The 20,653-nt window shown below is 46.5% G+C and overlaps 1 protein-coding gene across 1 annotated transcript in view; it reads right to left on the bottom strand.

The window, feature by feature from the left end:
- The window catches only part of scfd2 (sec1 family domain containing 2), a 71,056-nt gene that overhangs the window by 49,382 nt on the left and 1,021 nt on the right, over positions 1-20,653 (bottom strand). Inside the window, exons 2-4 of the mRNA XM_023823581.2 lie at positions 20,180-20,348; positions 11,618-11,745; positions 7,900-8,075 (exon numbers count right to left, since the gene is read on the bottom strand). Coding sequence (XP_023679349.2) covers positions 7,900-8,075; positions 11,618-11,745; positions 20,180-20,348 — 473 coding nt within the window. The remainder of the gene's footprint in view (positions 1-7,899; positions 8,076-11,617; positions 11,746-20,179; positions 20,349-20,653) is intronic.

Below are 20,653 nucleotides of genomic sequence, written 5' to 3'. Positions count from 1 at the left end.
ATTCCTTATGAATATTATCCAGTATAAATCAGTTTAAAGTTTACCTCTGCTGCTTTTGCATAAACGATGCATGATCATTATCATCCTTGCTGTTTAAATCACTCCTAAACAGGTTTGTGAGAAATTTATTTTGAACATCTTTTTGCTTTATGAATATCCCAAAACAAAAATCAACTCTTCTTCAATGCAAAATTAAATTTTCATAATAAAAGAAATTGAACTTCACAATTATCCCCCAAACTGCACTGTTATAAGATTTTCTCTCACTTAAACTCAGTCTTAAAATAAAATGCTCTGTGACCGACATATTTATTTTACCAAACAGGAGCAGGTGCAACAGATTTAAATAACTATTATCAGTTACTTGTACCATTTTCCAGTATGTTTAAATTCACCACATAACATGACATTGACCATTTTCCTTTTTTTTTTTTTTTAACTTGTCTTAAAGTTAAAAAGTCCATATGTTACAAACCTCCAAATAAAATTTAAATGTACTATTCACTTCCAAATAATAATAGGTGCAGGGTAATATTATTAATATCAACATTGCATGTTATGCACATACAATTCTTACACCTCAAGTCAGCTAGATTGCGATCAGGCTTTTTCATACCTTCATACTGTACGTACATTATAGCTCAGGGGGTTAAAGTTTCCCTAAACATTTTTACTCTGTCATAGGAAAAAAAGCCTTAGCTAACTTGGCAATTTTAAGTATTATTTATTTTCAAGATTATCTAGTATATGTTTAATAATCAGTGTAAAGTTTCCTGCCGACATTACCACGGTTTACTTTGGCTTTGCCTGTATTATAAATTGCAGTCTTTGTGTCGTCTTCACTCACAGTGCAGGACTTCCAGGCTAATGTCATGTTAGCATGTGGCTGTGAGCGTGCACGCCACTGTGAGGATATTGTCTACCTCACCGTGCATATGACATATGGCGCATGCGTGAAACAGGCCGGTTCGGTATCGGGAGTACATGAGACTGACCGGCCGGTCTGGGCTGAGAATGCTGAAAATTGCCCCATTCCAGTCCCTGGCTGGTCGATCTGTGCATCTCTAGAAAGTATCGTATCAAAAGTACGGTACATGGTGCAGTGGAAAAGCACCCTTATGCTTTCTGGAGTAGTAAACATAGCATGACGCACTGACTTGTAAGAATATGAGAGACTAACCATATCTACGAATTCCCTGACCAATCCCTGAGCAAGAAGCAAGACCAGACAATGATCATGCCTTGAAAAATGTCCACCTGAACAGCCATGTTGTTTTAGGAACCAACGTCCATTTGCAGAGCACTCTCTTGTACATGAGTGAAAATTCAGTGGGGTTGGCTAATCAAATACATGCAAACACTAAGAGGATAATAGATACAAAATGGGGATAACTCAGTCCAGAGATTGTAAACAGACCATGGACTCAACAGAGAACAGACAGCTTAACCATAATGCATTGCACACTATCAGAAATAGTACAGGATCTATTCTCTAATTACCCATGATGCACTGAACAGCAAAGGTCAATAAAGGTGGGAATTCTAGAGGTAGGTAAAAATGACAACACTGGACAGGGATTAAAAATCATGGGGGGTCCCCCATGGTAAATTTTCCTGAGCACCATGACAAATTTTGCGGAGTGGGGGGGTTTGGTGGCTCATGCCTCACTTTGAATTCTGCCAGTCTGCATGCCTATCAGCCCACCAGGAAATTGCCCGGTATGCCGATGACCATGCAGTTCAGCCCTGCCTACTGCCTATAGCCTGAAGACACCAAAGAGACAAGAAAACTCTAGAGAGAACCAAGCCCACTATCCCTCTGAAGTGAGGGCAGCAGTCCCTGGGTTACTTCGGGAGTAACCTTTGGCTAACCGTTGGCCGACCAGGGCTGAGATGTGACGGGAGCACAGCGGGTGAGTGCAAATCCCAGAAGGACGGCAGCACGCAATTCAGCAACAGTGAACGGCTTTGGACTAACAAAAGGCAAATGCAGGCCAAGGAAGGCCGGATGGGCAACATCCGTATTTTCCGCTGCCCTATGCAGGGTACCGAGCTACACGGCCTGGCACGGCTTCACTACCGACTGCCACCTTGAGTGTGTCTGCGCACTCCTGCTCCATCACTAAGAGGTTAAGTCCAAAACCCAGTGGGTGGATGCAAACTAGCGGGAAAACAAAACAGTACCGATGGAGGGGGGGGTGTGGCTTTGCAGGCCTACCTGTCGCTGGCGGCTCTGCCCTGTCGTCACTGTATTGGATGGTATTGGAAACGCAAATACACAATTATTAATGAGCCACATATGGCTGTGCTGTGGGCCCGCCGGGTGTTTCAGAGCCATTGTTTAGGTCGTGGCTCGAGGGCGAATGGGAAAATGATACATATTTAAACGTTAGAGGGCTGGTTCATGCGTTTCAGTTAGTGTGTGTGTTTACATGTGCGTGCGGCGCTCCCAGTGCAGACTCGTTGACAAGCCACCCCCCACGCCCCCCCAGCTTTGTTACGCAGCTCCCTGCCAGGTGGGGGGGGGGGGGGGGGGGGTGCTCTGAGCTCGCATTAAAATGGGACAATGAATTGTGAATTATTCAGTCTCACATTTTACCGGAGTGCAGAAACTGAAAACAAAAGGACGGCTTTGAGGCGTACAGAGTTGGGCTTCACCAGAGCCTCAGACGTCTGTTTGGAAAGAGGCACTGGCCTGGCCGATTGTACTTCTCAGTCCAGGGGGGCCTCATCTACCGCTGACCCCGGCTGACCCCGCTGCCAGACTCCAGGCCGTCCGTTGCTGAGGAGAATGATGACCGGTCAAGTCCTTCCATATGTCTGTGGTTGTGGACCATCCTTCACAACATAAGCTTTGGGGATCATTCAGCCCAGGGGAGGGTGAACCGCTTTGGGCCATGTTCCCCTACATTCCTCCACATTACCTCACATTCCAGTGGCTCCATAGAGCCATTTTCTGCCTCATCCAGCAGGGAAAGCTCTACAATATGCAGTCTATATGATCCAAATGCAAGCTTTTCTATTCAACCTCCAACAGACTGAGTCCACCGACGTTACTCTCAGCCTGATGTAGTTATAGCCTCCTCTTGGCACGCAGGAAAAATGATGTGATCTGATCAACACTCTCATCACCAGGTCATCTGTCAGGCAGCTGCATGTGCATGTGAGTATAATTCACAGGTAAGTATCATAACACCAGGTCACCTGCGGGAGGCCAGAGCGACAGAGATACCAGCAAGCACCAATCACACTGGACCACCTGGCTTGGCAGGGCTCAGCAATCGACGTGCACCAATCAGATGTGTTTCCGAGATGGACAGTGCTCTGCAGCGACTGGCATGTGCCAATCAGACGGGCCCCTCAGGGGTGGACAGTATTACCACAGTAATCAACACACCAGAAGGCACCTTAACAAAAGTTGTGCATTCTCACAGTACAGCCATCCATCTTCCATAACCATGTGGTAGATGGTGTGGTGATGCTAGAGGCTATTCCAGGACAGACAGGAAGGCGGGACACCCTGCAGGGTTGCTACTTAGTACAGATAACTAGTCTTACATCCCCTTGCTGGCTCTGATGTTATTTGTAGTTCAGGGCATAAAAGTGACCATAATGTGTTTTGGTTGTTAATCCCAGCATTATACCTGGGGGGCACTTGTCCCCTCTGGCCCCCTCAACACTGTCACGGTTCTGAGAATTTCCCCCTAATTCCTCCCCCTTCCACGACCCTTAACCCCCACCCAGTGGGGTGTGACAAATGAGCTGCTAACGAATCCCTGCTGGCCTACAGTGTCTCCAACCTGTCTGCTATGATCTCGCTCTCAGGGATGGGGGGGGGGGGGGTGAGGACGGGGATCAACGATAGCCTGCTGACCTTAGACACAATCAAGCCACCAATCCCTATGCGAGTCCCGGTATTAGTGGTTTCTATTGCTACCTCTGATTGGATAACCACTCTCGTAACAAGTATCAAGTCCTGATCAGGTAACTTTCTGTAACGATTCAGTCTTCGAAATATTTTGCAGATACCTTAAGTTCCACAACTGACGCCCCCCCCTTAGTTTCTGCCGCAGCTTCTGACTGGACAGGCCTCAGTGTTCCTGAACCTGACTGGACAGCATTCCATGTTTTTAGTGAGCACTCTCCAGTCATACAGGATTCACGGCATGTGACTGGCCAGCAGGCACTAGAAAATATAAACTGAATGGCAGGCTTTGATTGGGCACTGGTCACATACCAGTATTTTCAAAATACCGGGCTCTCTTTGAATGGAACAGAAGCAATGTGTTTGTGTGTATTAGGGGTGAGGTGACAGTTATACCCATCAAAGTCTTGGTGCAGTAAAGGTCAGAGCCAACAAGGCAGTGTTAAGTCGTTACTGTGACACACTACAGTGGAACAATGGAGTTTGTCAGCAGTTAGACCACTCGGGGATTCCCGCAGTCCCCCGCTCCTGCCCATACGCAGCACCCCCATAGATGGGCTAACCAATCGCGTGATGTTTGTGCCACGATTACTCTTTGCCCCTAAACTATGACAAGAGGTTTGAGAGCCCTCAACTGCCCATCATCCCATTTGATGAAAGTGGGGGGGTTGTCTGTATTCATTTACCATTGGTGTGTCTTTCATTGACTATAGTCATATACTTTGTGTTTTTTCCTCCTTTCAGAGACAAAATCAACCACAAATATGGTGCTTTTTCCCAGTCTCTGTGGGTTATTTGCTCTAGCTTGATTTATCTGTCAGAGGGGCGTCTGCTTTCGTTCACAGATAGATGGGACCTCCAGATGGGAAATGCAGGCTTGTGTGTTTTGCATCTTTGTTTTGTATACGCGTGTTTCTTCAGACATTTGCGCATGTTTGTGTGTTTGCAGGAACATGAATGTAGGGACACTGATGTATTATAGTATGTGAAAGTTAATATGAGAAGGAGACAAAAAGTAAACTTTCAGCAGCAGTGGCACTGGCTGATTCATGAGCAGTGTAGTGCTGATATGTCTAACATGACAGTGTTTCCGGGGTAATTAGTGAAGGCTTTTACGAAATATGTTATAGCAATTGACTGACCCTGTTTAGGAGCTTTTCCAGAATCTGCAGAGACAGACAAACAGACAGGCAGACAGGCAAGGAGGCAAACAGACAGACAGGCAGACAGGCAGGTAGACAGACAGGTAGACAGACAGGCAAGGAGGCAACAGACAGACAAGTAGACAGACAGGTAGACAGACAGGCAGGCAGACAGACAAGGAGGCAAACAGACAGGCAGGCAGGCAGCCAGACAGACAGGCAAGTAGACAGACAGGCAGACAGACAGACAGACAGGCAAGGAGGCAAACAGACAGGCAGACAGACAGACAGGCAAGGAGGCAAACAGACAGGCAGACAGACAGGCAAGGAGGCAAACAGACAGGCAGACAGACAGGCAGGCAGACAGACAGGCAAACAGACGGACAGGCAGGCAGGCACGTAGACAGACAGGCAAGGAGGCAAACAGACAGGCAGGCAGACAGACAGGCAGACAGACAGACAGACAGGCAGACAGACAGGCAGGCAGGCAGACAGACAGGCAGGCAGGCAGGCACTCATATAAGGACATGCATCTAGAGAGAAGGCAGTAAGATGGGAAAATTTAGCCCCCCTAAGCTGAACCTTTGACACACTACCCTTTTCCTTAAACATGCAGTACATTAAGGCTCTTAATTCTTCCATTTACGGCTGGGGGTGGCTGCGGGGGAGGGGGGGGTCTACAGTCATAGACTTCCTGCCAAGAGTAAACCTGTCCTCCTCTTTGCAAAAAAACAGTCCCATGCGCCCCAAACACAGGAAGGAAGGACAAAACAAACAGGACACGCTAAAACAAACTCCTGGTAGAAGGATGGATCTCACAGCTGCTTGGACACTAGGGGGCGCTAATTTCTTGGGTGCCAAGACAGTTCAGCAAAGCAGGGCTTTGATTTATGAGACTCCCCCCACTGTGTGACACATGCCAAGTGTGAGTACTGGTGACATGGCAAAGAATAAAATGAGCAGCACCCTAAAACATGTTTCTGTAATTGTGATGAGTAGAGTGAGTAGAACTGCAAGGTATGCAGCAACTCTCTGAGGTCAGGTTGGGTCAGTGTTTCTAATGCATTCTTGATGGCTTCCAGGAAAACCTGGTGAAAGGGCCCGTTTACTCACAGCCACCCCCCTCCCCATCCAGACATGTGCTTCTAAGCTGGGCCTGACCCAAGACCAGTCCATCAAGGGCCAGTTTTCCTCAAAACACAGTCCGAGCATCACTGTCCGGGAGTGTGTGTGTGTACTGTGCCTGTGTTTGTGTTTACGGCAAACTTGCTTATGTTCTGATAAATACACCCATTTATATACACATGCTCATCTATATGCCACAGATACCCATACCCTATGTGCAAATGTTATTAGAAACACACAGACCCTTGTGAGTCACACTGGACTGAGTTGTGGAGTCTCTGCCTGTTTGGAAGAAGGGAGAAGGAGACAGATAGACACAGAGAGACAGAGACAGAGAGACAGAAAGAGAGAGAGAGAGCGAGAGAGAGAGAGACTGTTCATGGTTACTCATGACTGTTATTACGTTGTAATTACGCTCATTCAAGCCAAGAAATACCTACACGGAAAGAAAAGAGGAACTTAAATAAACTTAAACAAACATAGAATAAGATTCCAGATTAGAACTCCCCAGTTTCTGAATAATACTAAAAGTCAGTTTAGTTAATATCACAGATAGTCTCCTAAATGTTGGTCCTCCTCTATGAGAAACAGTGTACTGGATGACTGCTTATGACACAAACACACACGATGGTTTTGCAGAGAAAATCGACAGAGACACACAGGTCAGTGCTGAAAACCGGCCAACAGTCAGGCAGAGCCTCTCATTTGACGTGTACCCCCCTCCCGGCCCCATGCAGTCAGGCAGAGCCTCTCATTTGACGTGTGCCCCTCCCCGGCCCCATTTTCCACCATCCCTGCTAATTCGTTCCCAAATTATCCAGGAACTTGTTGATAACTTTGCAGGGAGGAGAACTATGTTATTCAGTGGAAATAGGAGGTAAATGTGGAAACTGCGATAGAATGATGCTGAACTGAACTGGAATATTTTATTTATATACAGTATATATAGCATGTCATTTGGAGTCATATTTAGTACAGGTATTTCAGAGACTGGTTCTGAATGTGAGTGGGTGCTTGCGTGTGGGAGAATGAAAGCAAGTGAACATGCGTGTGCGTGTGTGTGTGTGTCTGTCACCAAGTGTTGCAGTATGATGCACATGTGTGATGCGGTTACAATCTGCATGCTTTCTCACATTCAGAATAGAACTTCCACACGGACCCCTTTTAACAAGGTGGAAAAGCCAGCCAGGCAAAAATAGCCAAAGCCTGGCACTGATAAACATCAGCTAAGCAACGAGAGAACACAGAAACCCTGAAAACAAAAAAAATAATAATGACATTATGACACTTAGCATGTCACTGGAGACGCACAGAAGGTGCCGGATGTGGGAGGTGCGGAGGGGGTTGCCATGATCACCGTGACATCACACCTGCACCCCACACGGGGAGAGCTGAAACGCTCTCTGGGACATGTGCAGACCAGCAACAGCTGTAGGAGATGGAATTCATATGGGCCAGCAGTTTGATTTTATTAATTTTTTTTTGGCACCCATCTCCCATAGAAGTTGTATATCTTTCTGGAAACATTGAGCAACAATCGACCTCTACTCTAATTCCTCTGCTCTGGTTTGAAACGCAGTCCTCTCTTAGGACCAGTGAACCATTGCGGAACCGTTCGGCAATCACCGAAATCGCAGCAGCAAAATCAACAGGCAGAGACTCCTGGGAGGGTGGGACACCACAGCGACTGACACTAACGGCACCAACCTGCAGCAGCAGTCTTTCGAAGGCCAGGCAGGCGTCCCACCTGGCCAGGGTGGGATGGCGGAGGGTCTGAGTGGTAGCAAGGGCCAACTGCAAGAGGCCCCAGTGGCGATCGAGGGCCCCCTGGCTGCTTTTGAAGAGCTGAACGTAGGAGGACAGCTGCTCTGCTGTCACGCGACCTGTCATGGGGAAACATCATTGGTCAACATTCCTGTCCGTTAAGGACACGTGAGCCAACGCCCTCGTGGAAGGATTCTCGGTCCCAAAGAGACAGTGACAGCATATGCTCCCCTGCCACACGCGGCTCATTAGATTAAACCAAAGCCATTTTCTTTCCCAGTGTATCAGGAGCTCAGCCATTTTTGTTGATGGAAATCCCACCCTCAGCATAAGCAAATTAAGCCATCCTGTTCTAGCTAAAGGCCTGCCTTCACAGGCAGGACAAACTGTGGTCGGTTTTATATTCAGTTTTCATGCTTTTATCCAAAACGACATACATTTTTAAAAAAGCTGGGTCAGCCAGTCCCTGGAGCGGCTGGGGTTAAGGGCCTTGGTCAGGGGCCCGATGGTGAAATCACTCAGCTGGCCCTGGGATATGAACCGATGACTTTCCAATTACAGGCACGGTGTCCAACCTGCTGAACCACACGCCAGCTGGGTATGGCAGCCCAGACAGCACCCCAGTGAGGTAACATCCAGGAGATAAATGTACTCCAACATTAAATCTTAATTTGCACTGCATCACACTTACACAAAAGCAACGGCGAAAAGCTGCTATTTACACACCATGAAGAGAACCTGATGGGAAGCTCCTGAGATCTGAAGGAGTGTGGGCCAGTCTCTGTGATGCATACCTCTGTGTGAGTGCAGGGGGGCAGCAGTGGTGCGGCATGTGGAGACCCCAATAAAGCCTGCTCCGTATGTTGATCCTCAGAACCAAGAACAGATGTGGGAGTATTTCCTGCTCGGGTACATGGCCAATGTTTTCTTTAACTGGGCCCAGAAAAAAAGACAGCTGAGGAAAAACATAATGAGCTTGGAGCAGAGAATGAAGAAAAAGTACGGAGAGTATGAGAGGGCAGAAAGAGGAGGAGAAGAGAGCCGAGAGTTCATAGCTAAAGAGGATGAAGGAGAAACAAGCGAGGAGTCAGAGGGCAGGAGGATGGAGGAGAAGAGAGCAGAGAGTCGGAGGGCAGGAGGACAGAGGAGAAACAAGGAGAGAGTCTGAGGGCAGGAGCATGGAGGAGAAAATAGCAGGGAGTCAGAGGACAGGAGGATGGAGGAGAAGAGAGCAGAGTGTCGGAGGGCAGGAGGATGGAGAAAAAGAAGCAGAGTCCAAAGGTAGAAACGAGCAGACAGAGAGAAGCAGGAGCAGCATTAGGATAGATACTAATAGTGTGTCAGCAGAGGGATGAGCCACAGCCCCTTGTGGTCGGGACACCTACCTTTCCCGCTGCACCAAAACACACCCCTGCTGACCCCCCAGACCCGAAAAAAGTGCATCAGTGCCAAAATCACATGCTCTAAAAAGGCCTATTGCCCATGGACGTGCAAGCAGAAAACTCACTGCTGGGTGCCAACCAAAATTCAAACCACCACGGCCCCCCCCTTTCAAAACAGGGCCGTCTCCCCATACCGGCAGCCTTGGGGGGGGTGGGAGGGGGCTTCAGAGTGGGAAACAGCAGACAGCAAGACCTCCAAGACCTCCCAGACTAGACAGCGAAGGGCACCACAGACCATGGAAGGTTCCAGACAGGCCGCAAATCAATAATTAATAATAATTAATTCCTACATGAAAGAAAATGCAGAAACACAGCCATCATACGTCCTCCACATTAACATATACGGTTATAACATATGTGTTATGGTGAAAGAAAGGCACCCAGTGTAAACACACCCGGAATGAACACACCAAGACAAGCCCACCCCACCTCGCACCCAATTCACTGCCCACAGTGTTTATCCATCCATCTTCTAACTGCTTATCCTGGTCGGGGTGGGGGGGTGGGGTTCCAGGACCTGGAGCCTATCCCAGGCAGCACAGGGCAAAGGATGTCAGTTCACAATTTAGAAGCACCAGTTAGCCTAACTGCATGTTTCTGCTCTACAAGGGAAACCCATGTGATATGGAAAGGACGTGCAACCTCCACACGCACAGGGAGGAGGCGGGATTCAAACCCAAACCCTGCCGGTGCGAGGCAACAGTGCTGCCCACTGAATCACCATGTGGCCATTACTCTTTACAATAAACATAAAACATAACAGGAATGTGTAACACTACACTTCCAGTTTGAACAGTCCTGTCCCATCTGCATCTACCCTTTCAAGCCTGCCAAGGAGACCCACAGCGCACTGGGAGGCAGCCTGCATCTGGTGTATCTGTGTAATGGCACCTGGGGCCCGTTTCACGGGGCCAGACCGATGCAGCAAGGCTGCATTATACTGCCTTGGGCGTTCTGGCCGGTACTTTTATCAAGAGTGGTTCTGATTCGGTCATCGGCTCTGGTCCCAGGGGGGCCCTTGCACTGTAATCGGCCCGGTGAAGCATCCAGCTGTATGACGTTATGCACGTCTGCACAGTTTCTGTGTTGGGGGTGTGTGTGTGCGTCTGTGTGTGTGAGTGTCTGTATATGCATGTACTGTATGTGTGCAGAGTTTCTGTGTTTGTGTCTGTGCGCGTGTGCTTGCGTGTACTTTACACGTGCATAGTTTCTGCGCTCGGGGGGCTGTGCACACATGTACCATATGTACATAGTTTCTATGTTGGGTGTGTGTATAGAAAATCCCTGTATGTCTGCATTTGACTGCATGCATGCACTGTGAGTGTATGCGTGTGAACAACTCGCAGGACAGGCATGCACTCAAGCGCAGATGCATGCATGTGTGTGTGTATTTTTACCCTTCACTGCAGACCCCATGTGGCTCATTTGCAAACAACAAAAGTCTCACTAGAGAGAGAACCAACATGTGGCTCACATTTCCTCAGCGTCCACCTCAGGCAGCCAGGACTGCAGAGTGCAGGATGTCCAGCAGGGGACACTGTGCCCCTTTCACTCTGAATGCTGCTTCCCCTCAACATGGCCTGGGGTAAGGCGCTCCTGTCAGGGTGAGTGGGCGGTGCTGACAGCTACGGCCTCTTTCTCAGCAGAACTAAACAAAAGATATTCTACTGCGGTCAAGTCGCTGGTTTTTATATTTGAAAGCATGAAAGGTCTGAGGTGACAATCGTGGATAGACCCTGAGGAGAGCAGGGGACGTAGCCAAAGCTGGTTCAGTAAAATTTTCATTTATAAACCTCAGATGACTAGCACCTTTTCAAAGTCTCTTCTGTCATAGAACTACCCCTGCAGACACCTTAACAGACTGCCAGACTATATATATATATATATATAGAGAGAGAGAGAGAGAAAGAAAGAGAGAGAGAGAGAGAGCTCCAGTTGGCTTTGAAGCCCAACAGTGTCTGCCACGAAGATCTTTTTCCACACTGTAATTCTGTCACTGACTCAGCTCATATCATGTCTGCTTAATCTACAGTCTAGATAGTGCTGGTAACTCCATGTTAAGGGCTTCAAGGAGACCTTTTTACAATGCTGCAGTAAACCAGGAACCCTTTTGGGACCTTGCTGTCAGGGTGGTTCTCACATAACAGAAAATGGCAAGGAGGCGGAACCTGGCAGATTGAGGAGTCTGTGATTGGATGGCGGGTGCCTGAGATCCTCACCCAGACTCATCTTGATTGGCAGCTTCTCTTTGCTGGCAGCTTCAACCAGGTGCCTGCGCACCTCCATCACCGCCTCCTTCTGCTTCCAGGTGAGCATGGCATCCCACAGAGCGCGGGCGGCAGAGTCCCTGCACGGTAGAAGGTCAGAGGTCAATAAGAGTGGAAGCGGGGCGGAACTGTGCCTGTTCTGCGTGGGTGAGCTGCCAGATTCTGAGGCAGGGAGGGGGAACAGAGCGATTACAACAGAAAAGAACAACACAAACACAATCAGGAGCTTTCGACATAGGGCCACACGGTCCCACCGGCATGTCTACCAGAATCTAACAAGGAATTTCCAGATATTACAACAGAGTGGAGGCTTTTCCACACACAGAGGAGTCGAGAGGCCCATTGATGCGTTGGTGTGATGCCCTGAGAAGTGCCTGACCGCTGACCTCTATGCCAGGTTGGGGTGGGGGGGGGGGGGGGGCATGATGACAGAGAGAGACAGGGAGCGAGCTCACCACAGCTTACATCAAGCTCACAGGGGACACACTTTGATTTGGCAGTAGGTCCAAGTCCCTCAGAAACACAATCACTGTAACATGAGTGTGAGGGGTGCACAGGAAGCCCAAGCTGGCCAATCAGGTGCCAGAGCCCCTGATGGGCATCACTCAGCATGAGAGCCCCATCTGCGCCCTCTACTCAGATAGGGATGGGGTACTGAGCCACACCCCGCCCCTTTTATTTTCCATGAAAAGGGGGATGAGGGTCCTTTCACTGCCAACTGCTGCCATGTGTTTAATATCAGATGTAATCTGCCCCTTGTCCCAGTACTTGAGGGAGGGAGAGATTTTTGATTGGTTGACCCCGACAAAACAGAGAGGAAAAGCCTCCCCATTGGCTGGCTGGTGAGGAGCCCAATCTTGGGGCCCCAGCGAACTCTCGCCGATTCCTGTTTCTCATACAAACCGAAGAATAGGATGCCGGAGGAAAAAAAACTCCCTTAGTCTTTCTGGGGAAATATCGAATTCAGCAAAGTTTCACAATTATGCTGACAAAGAGGAATGAATATAAAAATGTGTATTAAACAGAGGAGAACAAGGGGGACAGAATCTGCTGAACATGTATGCAAGAGTGCACACGTACATACACACATACATGCATACACACACGCATGCACGCACACACACGCGCAAGCACACACACGCGCACACTCTTACAATGGCCCGTATTTGAAACACTGAACCCTGACTGGCTCAAACATTCAAAAATCCATGCTGTGACTGGTCTGAAGTTTGAGCTGCCGCACGCTGATTGGTCTTGTTGCGGGAGGCGCCAGTCTAAGGGGAGGCCTGACATTTGTGGGATGGTTCTAATTAACCCCCCATCTTTCCCTGGGGGGGAGGGGGGATTCAGGGTAAAACAACCTCTTTAATTATTCTCACAATTTTTTTTTGGGCGGGGGGGGGGGGGGGGGGGGGGCGTTGGGAGTATGTAGGGGAGATTTTTTTAACATGTAATTGGTACGGGTGTGCAACACAGGACGGGTGCATTTTGGTTTGCTTCTTGGTGTGTGTATGTGTGTGTGTGTGTGTGTGTGTGTGTGTGACATAATGGAACAGCCTGATGATAGCGGGCAGACCCCTACGCCTGCTCATGAAGATATATGCCATCTCGCAGACACGCAGAACGGCCACACGCGTTTTACTTGTGTCTGACACACACCCACACCTGGCGGGGGAAGGGGGGGGGGCATTTACTGGAAGTCTGACACAGCAGCTCAGTCTGGGGCTGTACAGAGCTTTCTCTCAGCTCCCAGGCATGTACTGGCAGCCAAAACTAAAACATGCATACTTGGGGAGTAGAGACCCTGAAACACACCAAATCGTTGCAGTACAGCACCAGATGCCAATGTCTTCTGTTGGACCATTATGCTCAGGGGCCCCAGGAGAGCATATCATATTGGACCCCCAACCTAGATCAATCCAATTATGTTCCAAATTTTTTATGGCCCTCAGGAATCACCCCCTTCAACTCCCTTTTCGCTTCAAGGCACCTATGATTACGCTTCCCTGATATCACCATTGTACAGATGTACATTTTCTAACAATTTATTTTTCAGGCATGTATATATCATTTCTAGCACTTTTGCACTACTGTGCACTTTTGAATTAGATGCCAGACTGTATTTCTGTATTTCATTATCTGGTGTGCAATGACAAAGTTGAATTAAATTGAATCAAACTGAATCTAATTTAATGTTAAAGATATGCAAAACATGGATGGGCATTTTACTAAAGGTCGGCTACACGTCCCTTTCAAAGGCACGACACCAGCTCTCTTCATAGGACCGAAAGCGACTCCGTGATGATTACGCCTCGCAGGCAGTGAATGCAAAACGCTACAATGCAAAGGCAGCAGAGCCTTGAGCTGCTCGCACAGAGCCTCGCTTTAGGGGGAGAGAAAACAACCAGCAAACCTTCCAGTGACACGCAGCCGGGGAGCTGGGCCTGTGTGTTCTGGCAACCACAGCAGGTCACTAGGGACACTGGGAATTTATGTGCCGGGAACGAGCTGAGGGAACGGAAGGGGGGGGGGGGGTGGAGGGTAGAAACAGGGGGTTGAGCGGGCTGCACGACTCTGGAAGACGTGGCCTGTGTCTCCCATGATGATCCGCCATTAATCACCGCTGCTCCACCTCCTTCATCACCTCCACTGCCATCTCTCCAACAGTTTCCATCTCTTGCCCATCTGCTTCACCACCCCCACTGCCGTCTCCACCTCCCCACAATCTGCTCCATCTCCTCCATCTTCTCCATTCTCCCCCCAACCTCCTCTCGCATCCACCCTGTCAGAGATAAACACTAGATGCCACACACTCTGATGTACTTCCTGTCCACTGTGGGCACAATGTTGATAAGCCAAAGACCCAAAGACAAATGGGAGGGTGTTTCAAATATAACTAACCACCGTGGAGCTTTCACAGGGCTGCAGAATCTGTTCCTTTTCCCCCCCAAAAAGAAACCCTGGCACGATCTTCCTCTTGTCTTTGAGAAGACACAGAGAATCTTTATTTGATTTTCACCAAATCTGATCTGGGACTATTCCCAGAACAGCCTTCGTACTGTTCCACTTCCGATTTGGTTTTTAGGTTTAGAAATAGTCACCCTATTAGCATGACATTAAACATGAGGGGGGAGATGCCGTTTTTTGGATTTCTGACATATACTGTTGCCACGAGTTAAGACTGGGAACTTCCTTACTCACCCAGCACTCACAGATGTACTCTAGGCTTATGTACTCAACCTGCACTCATGTATATACTCAAGGCTGACATATTTATCCACCAGCTAAGGTGGTCAAGCACCTCCCCCTAGCACTGAGGAGGACAAGGTCCTCACCAACCTTCCCCCAACGTAGTCCGAGTCTATCCCATAAGCCCCCCCACCCCGACGGTGCTTGCCGCAGTGAATTCCATAATACATGAATGCTGTTTATGCCATATACCTTATATGCTGCCCTAATACATGAAAATATATTTATACTGCATATATCTGTATAATTTGTTGTGCCTAGAGTTTATGTGAATATATGTATGAAATGTATATATGCATGTATGTTTTTATTATTTTTAAATCTATATTTTGTCCTTTTTAATTGCACAGTATCATCTGTTTATAGAGCTGCATTTCACTGTAAACCCCATGTATATGTGTCAAATATACTCTTGACTGAAAGTCAGCAGTTATACCCTGGAGAAGCGGTACTCATGGTATGATTCATACATATTATGAGAAACACGCTTTGGCTCAGCCTTTCTGAGCGGTTTGACCTCTAGGGGATGGGCTGAAGCCAGGGCGGCAGCGGAGCACGTGTCACATGACACGTGGCGACAAGTGGGTCACATGCTAGGGGCCTGATGAGCTGGGATCTCGCACTCTTGTTTGTTTATATTGCGACTTGGCATTTCCTACACAGCCACTGGTCACAGGGCCAAGCCTAAGCTGAAGAGACCAAAGACTACAGAGACACAACAATCAGTGCTGAAATCGCTGAGACATCAAAGGTCACTGTCAAAGTTCAAATCAGTGGCTTCGACCCATTTGTCCCACCAAGTACACTCTTACACACTACCAAATTTGGCAGGTGCATTCACGCAAATAGCACAAGTATCCAAGAGTATCCCATCCTCAAATAAGCCAAGTGCAGCGTATTTAATGTGCACTTTATCCACACTTTGGCAAATACTGCTTGGAAGTGTTCTTTGGCTAAGTATATAGACCACAATGCATCACATCAGTGAATGACTAATGTTAACATCAAACGAGGAAATCTGTGCAAAATTCCGTGCAAAGTTGTATAACGAATGTTTACACAGCCTAGGCCACAGCGGAGGACAACCCCAAACACGATTAACACAAATGATAACATAGTTGTAGTGTGCTTCTTGTTCACCTGTTGCGATATAAAATGTGTCCCCTTGTTTTCAAGAAATGCCTGGGCACTTGAGCTCTTTACATACACCTGAACAATGAACCAGACTGGACTAAGAACTCATTCACCACTTATAAGACGGATCAGAGTAGGTTGCACTTCCTACGCAGACTCCCATCACTTGGAATCTGCAAACCCATGTTGCGTCTGTTGTATGAGTCTAAGGTGGCCAGTGTGCTGGGGAGGCAGCATGAAGATAGCTGACACCAAGAGACTAAACACACTGATTAAGAAAGTTTCACCTGTGAATTTGACGCCTTGAAGATTGTGGCAGACAGGAGAATGCTCTCTAGATTGCAGTCCATTATGGACAATGTCAATCATCCCCTGTACAATGCTGTGACTGAATAGATAAGTACTTTTAGCTGTAGATTAACTAGTAGAAAGTCTTCCTCCCCTCTGCTATCAGACTCTATGACCGCTCCTCTTGTAAATTGTCACCCAGACAATAAGCTGTCCTGCCTGTCCCTCATGTCTTCTAAATGAGCAATATCTTTTATGTGTGTGCCATATATTATAATGGTTAAATGTATACACTATGTGCAATACATTTTACCAATGTACAACATTACTTCTGTACAGATTATGGCCTATATAATACAGTGGTACCTCAGTTCTCGAACTCATTAGACCTTGAATTTCTTAAAAGTTGAACCAACCAGTTAAAAAAAAAAAATACCTAGAGCTCGATCTGAATCTCAGAAGTCAAACCGTGAACGCCGACCTAAGATAACTTGTACGCGCGGGGGAAATGAGTCACGCGGCACGTCTCTCAGCGGAAACAAAGGGTTAAGCTTCAGTCTCAGCCTCGCATTACCTATGATAGCATCGTGCATGTTTACACAAGCTGAATACATATATTTAGACAGTAAAAATACATTTAGACAATGATAGACAGTAACAGTAATTATTATTATATAATAAAATACATTTAGAAATAAAGATTTCTTATTCATTATTTTAATATTAATAATAAACTATTAATACCTTTAATTATAATAATATTGTTGTGCTGAGCGGGGACGGAACGGAGACAAAGGCGCAGATGTCAGGGTATTGGGGAATACAGGGTTTAATTACAGGTAAGGCAGGCAAAACGCAGACGGACAATACAATGACCAGACTGGGGAAACAAACTGAAACGCGGACGAAATACATAGGACTAATGACAACAACCAGAAACAGCCGATCACACGGGGATTCCACACGGGGTTAACAAGGGGGCGTGGCACACGGAAGGAGCAGACGATCGGGGCAGGACACATTGTTTGGATACATTTATTTTCTTACTTTACAAATTACTGTTTTGATAAATGTGCTTAGATGTGTTTAGTACAGAATATGCTCTTCTTGTTTTATCCGGTTCATTTTGTGTTTAGATGCTAAAAAAAAACATATTTAGGTGTAATTTTTTGGGGCCAGGAACCAATTAATTGGTTTTCCATTATTTCTTATGGGGAAAATTTGATCACAATTCGAACTTTTTAGGATATGACCTGGAGTTCTGAACGGATTAAATTCGAGTTCTGAGGTACCACTGTACTATTATGTGCAATATATGGATATGGATACTCTTGGCTTGACTCATCCTTGCTTGCAGTATTTCATTTAAATCCCTTGAAATCCATTTTACTTAACTATATATATTTTTATATTGTTTATTGCATTTTTGTGGTCCCTGCCTATTATACCTTCTCCTGTCTTTTGAGCAGTTGTAACATTAGCAATTTCCTCCAGGATTAATAAAATCTTCTGATTCTGACTCACTTGCACATTTTGCGTCTGACGTCAACATATGTCAACAAATTGTTTAGTATCTTCATGCACTTGCACTTAAATAGGGTTAATGGGATGAACCCCATGGGCCTGTTTCACAAAGCAGGATTTCTTGCTTAGCCAGATAACTTGCCAGATTTAAGGTAGTCTGGGCTAAATAGACCTCATTTTCATCAACTTACATTTAGCCCAGACTACCTTAAATCTGGCAAGTTATCTGGCTAAACAAGAAATCCTGTTTTGTGAAACAGGCCCCATGTCTCTTTCATAGTCCTCAGTGTACACTCACGCTGTGGGAGGGGCTAACTCTAACCAATCACTGTGTAGGATGAGCCAGGCCTGATCCATCATCCTGTGAGAGGGAACAGTTTTATTCCATCACCCTTTATGAGGGGCTAGATCTGCTCTAGCAGATCCAGTACTACATTTAATGCCCATTTAACAGAGAGCTCGACTGTGCTCAAGACTTCAGTGATGAGGCTACCCCTTCCACACCCCTGTATGTGCCGGATTCCCCCTCTTTTGGCCAACTGGCTTCCAAAATGCATCATTCATTTTCCTCAAATGAAATGAAGTAACCAAAACACTACCAGTGAAAAGGGGAGCACTGAATTTCTACCATGGGGAAGACAGAATGTGCTGGCCCTTGTTGCCATCCACACAAGAAACACATCCTCCCATCCAGAAAACAGTATTCCGCAGTAGCATTCAAGTCCACAATCAGGGGGCACTGGGAAACAGCATCAGAGATCATATGACTCCCTCCCAGAATCAGAAAGCCATTTGACTCAGCGTCCCCCTCTTATGCACACAGATAGACACTCTTGGTTATAACCCAAGAGGGACTTGTTAAACCCTGCAAAGAACTACTTGCACACATTGTAAGTTCACTCCTTTCAAAGGGACTTTGAAATACGATTCCTGCGTCTGTGGCCTTTCAGTGACATCCATGGCTTTTATCCCACTGACAGCAGCTGTCAAATTAAGCATTGATTCATATGACGCTATTTTTCTTGTTTCTGAAACATAAAAACTATTGACAGTACATTTCTGCGATTTCTATCAAAGGGAGTCAAAGAGCTGTTAAAAGTAAGATGGATAGTAAATACACGTTATAATAAAATAAAAGAAGTAAAACAAAATGAAAGTGAGCCATTACAGGGTATATACAGAAATCCAGAGGTTAAATTGAACACTTTTTAATACCTTATAAATTTTTAATACTTTCTCAATATTTTTTTAAAACCCGCACGGCATTGAGTTGCAACCGTTTTTAAAGTTTCAAACTGATTTAAAGATTTATAATGTCACACAATTTTGGCCTTTACAACAGAATTTAAATAGGGAACATGGGTCAACAGAATAAATTTAGTGACTGTGATTTTGAAAACATCTTGCATTTAACTTCTTCAGTCACAAGTCCATATCTTTATCCACTAGGCTATTCATGGCAAGTGCCTTAATTGTTTGGCTTTTTCTTCAATGAGTTTGTCGATTTGCACCAGTTGACTAACTGCTCTCATCCATGCATTCCTGATTTATGAGTTGTGCATTGCATATGCGACCAGAGAGCGCTAACCCCCATCCAGGTGATATTTATGTTTTTTTTTTTGCAAACCGATCAGTAACCCTCTCGATATTTTCCTGCTACCGGCCTTAGCCAGTCCTTAAACGCCGGGTCCTCTAACCACTTGTGTGCAAATTTGCACTTACCCATGATGACTATGACTTAGCTTTTGTGAGTGTAAGCAGCCAACATGTACTTCAGTGTGCAAACTGTTTAAGACGTCGCTCGACCACCGAATATGACGTCAGCATCACAGAGATCATCTATGAATGAAGGAATGAGCCTAATCCACATTTAAAATAATTTGCGAGAAATTTAGCAGATAAACTTTAAAACACAAATGGACAATTTGTAGTTTAAAAAAAATCTAAAATTTAATACCTCGTAACTTTGCGTGTAATACCTTTTAATGGCTTTAATTTTTGCTTATGTGATTTACTACCTTTTAATACTTTTTAAAACCCCGCGGACACCCTGCATTAACACTGGTGAAAACCTATGAAAATCTATCCAATCCCAGAATTTAGGCAGTTTGTTCTACAAATTCTGAACTTCTTAGGTACCTCCAGACACAAATAGAGCCTAAAGCTCAGCTTGAGATTTCTAACAGTCACAGGAAGTGACATAGGCTTGCAGCAAGTGACATCAGCAAAAGGCTGCTTTGGAGAAAAAGCAGAGAGAGTGAAACTGTGTGCCAGGGTAGGAGGCATCCCTGCTGTAGAGGGCTGGGGAGACACCCTTACTGTGGCTGTGCAAGGCAGCCCGGCGCCACCATTCTCCGATTCTCTGGCGTGGGTGGAAGGCCCGTGAGCTCCACCATGTCCACCTGGATGTCATTTCTGTGTCCTGTTAGTGGCTGCAGCGCAGACAAGATCTTCTCTACTAGACTGTCACCGTGGTGACCAACAGCTCCTGTTAACCAGTGCGAAAAAAGAGAGATGCCTTGGTGTCACATCAGGGGATACAAGGGATGCAGTACGATTTAATTAAATTGCTTCACCACAAAAATGAGAAGAAACCAGGGGCAGGACCACAGGGGTACTGGTCCTAGCTGAATGCTGACTGGACCCTGGAGTGCCCCCTCCCCTGGTGTCACACACTGGTTCAAGTCACATCATTAGCCTCAGAGTATGAATTATGGCCCTCTTATGCCCCTCACCTTAAAAAAATCCTAGACTTAAGCCTAGATTAGCCCAACACCAGGCAAATGTGCACAA

The sequence above is a fragment of the Paramormyrops kingsleyae genome, chromosome 1, assembly GCF_048594095.1.
Source record: "Paramormyrops kingsleyae isolate MSU_618 chromosome 1, PKINGS_0.4, whole genome shotgun sequence".
NCBI classification, from domain to species: domain Eukaryota; kingdom Metazoa; phylum Chordata; class Actinopteri; order Osteoglossiformes; family Mormyridae; genus Paramormyrops; species Paramormyrops kingsleyae.
This window is presented reverse-complemented; position numbering and strand designations above follow the sequence as displayed.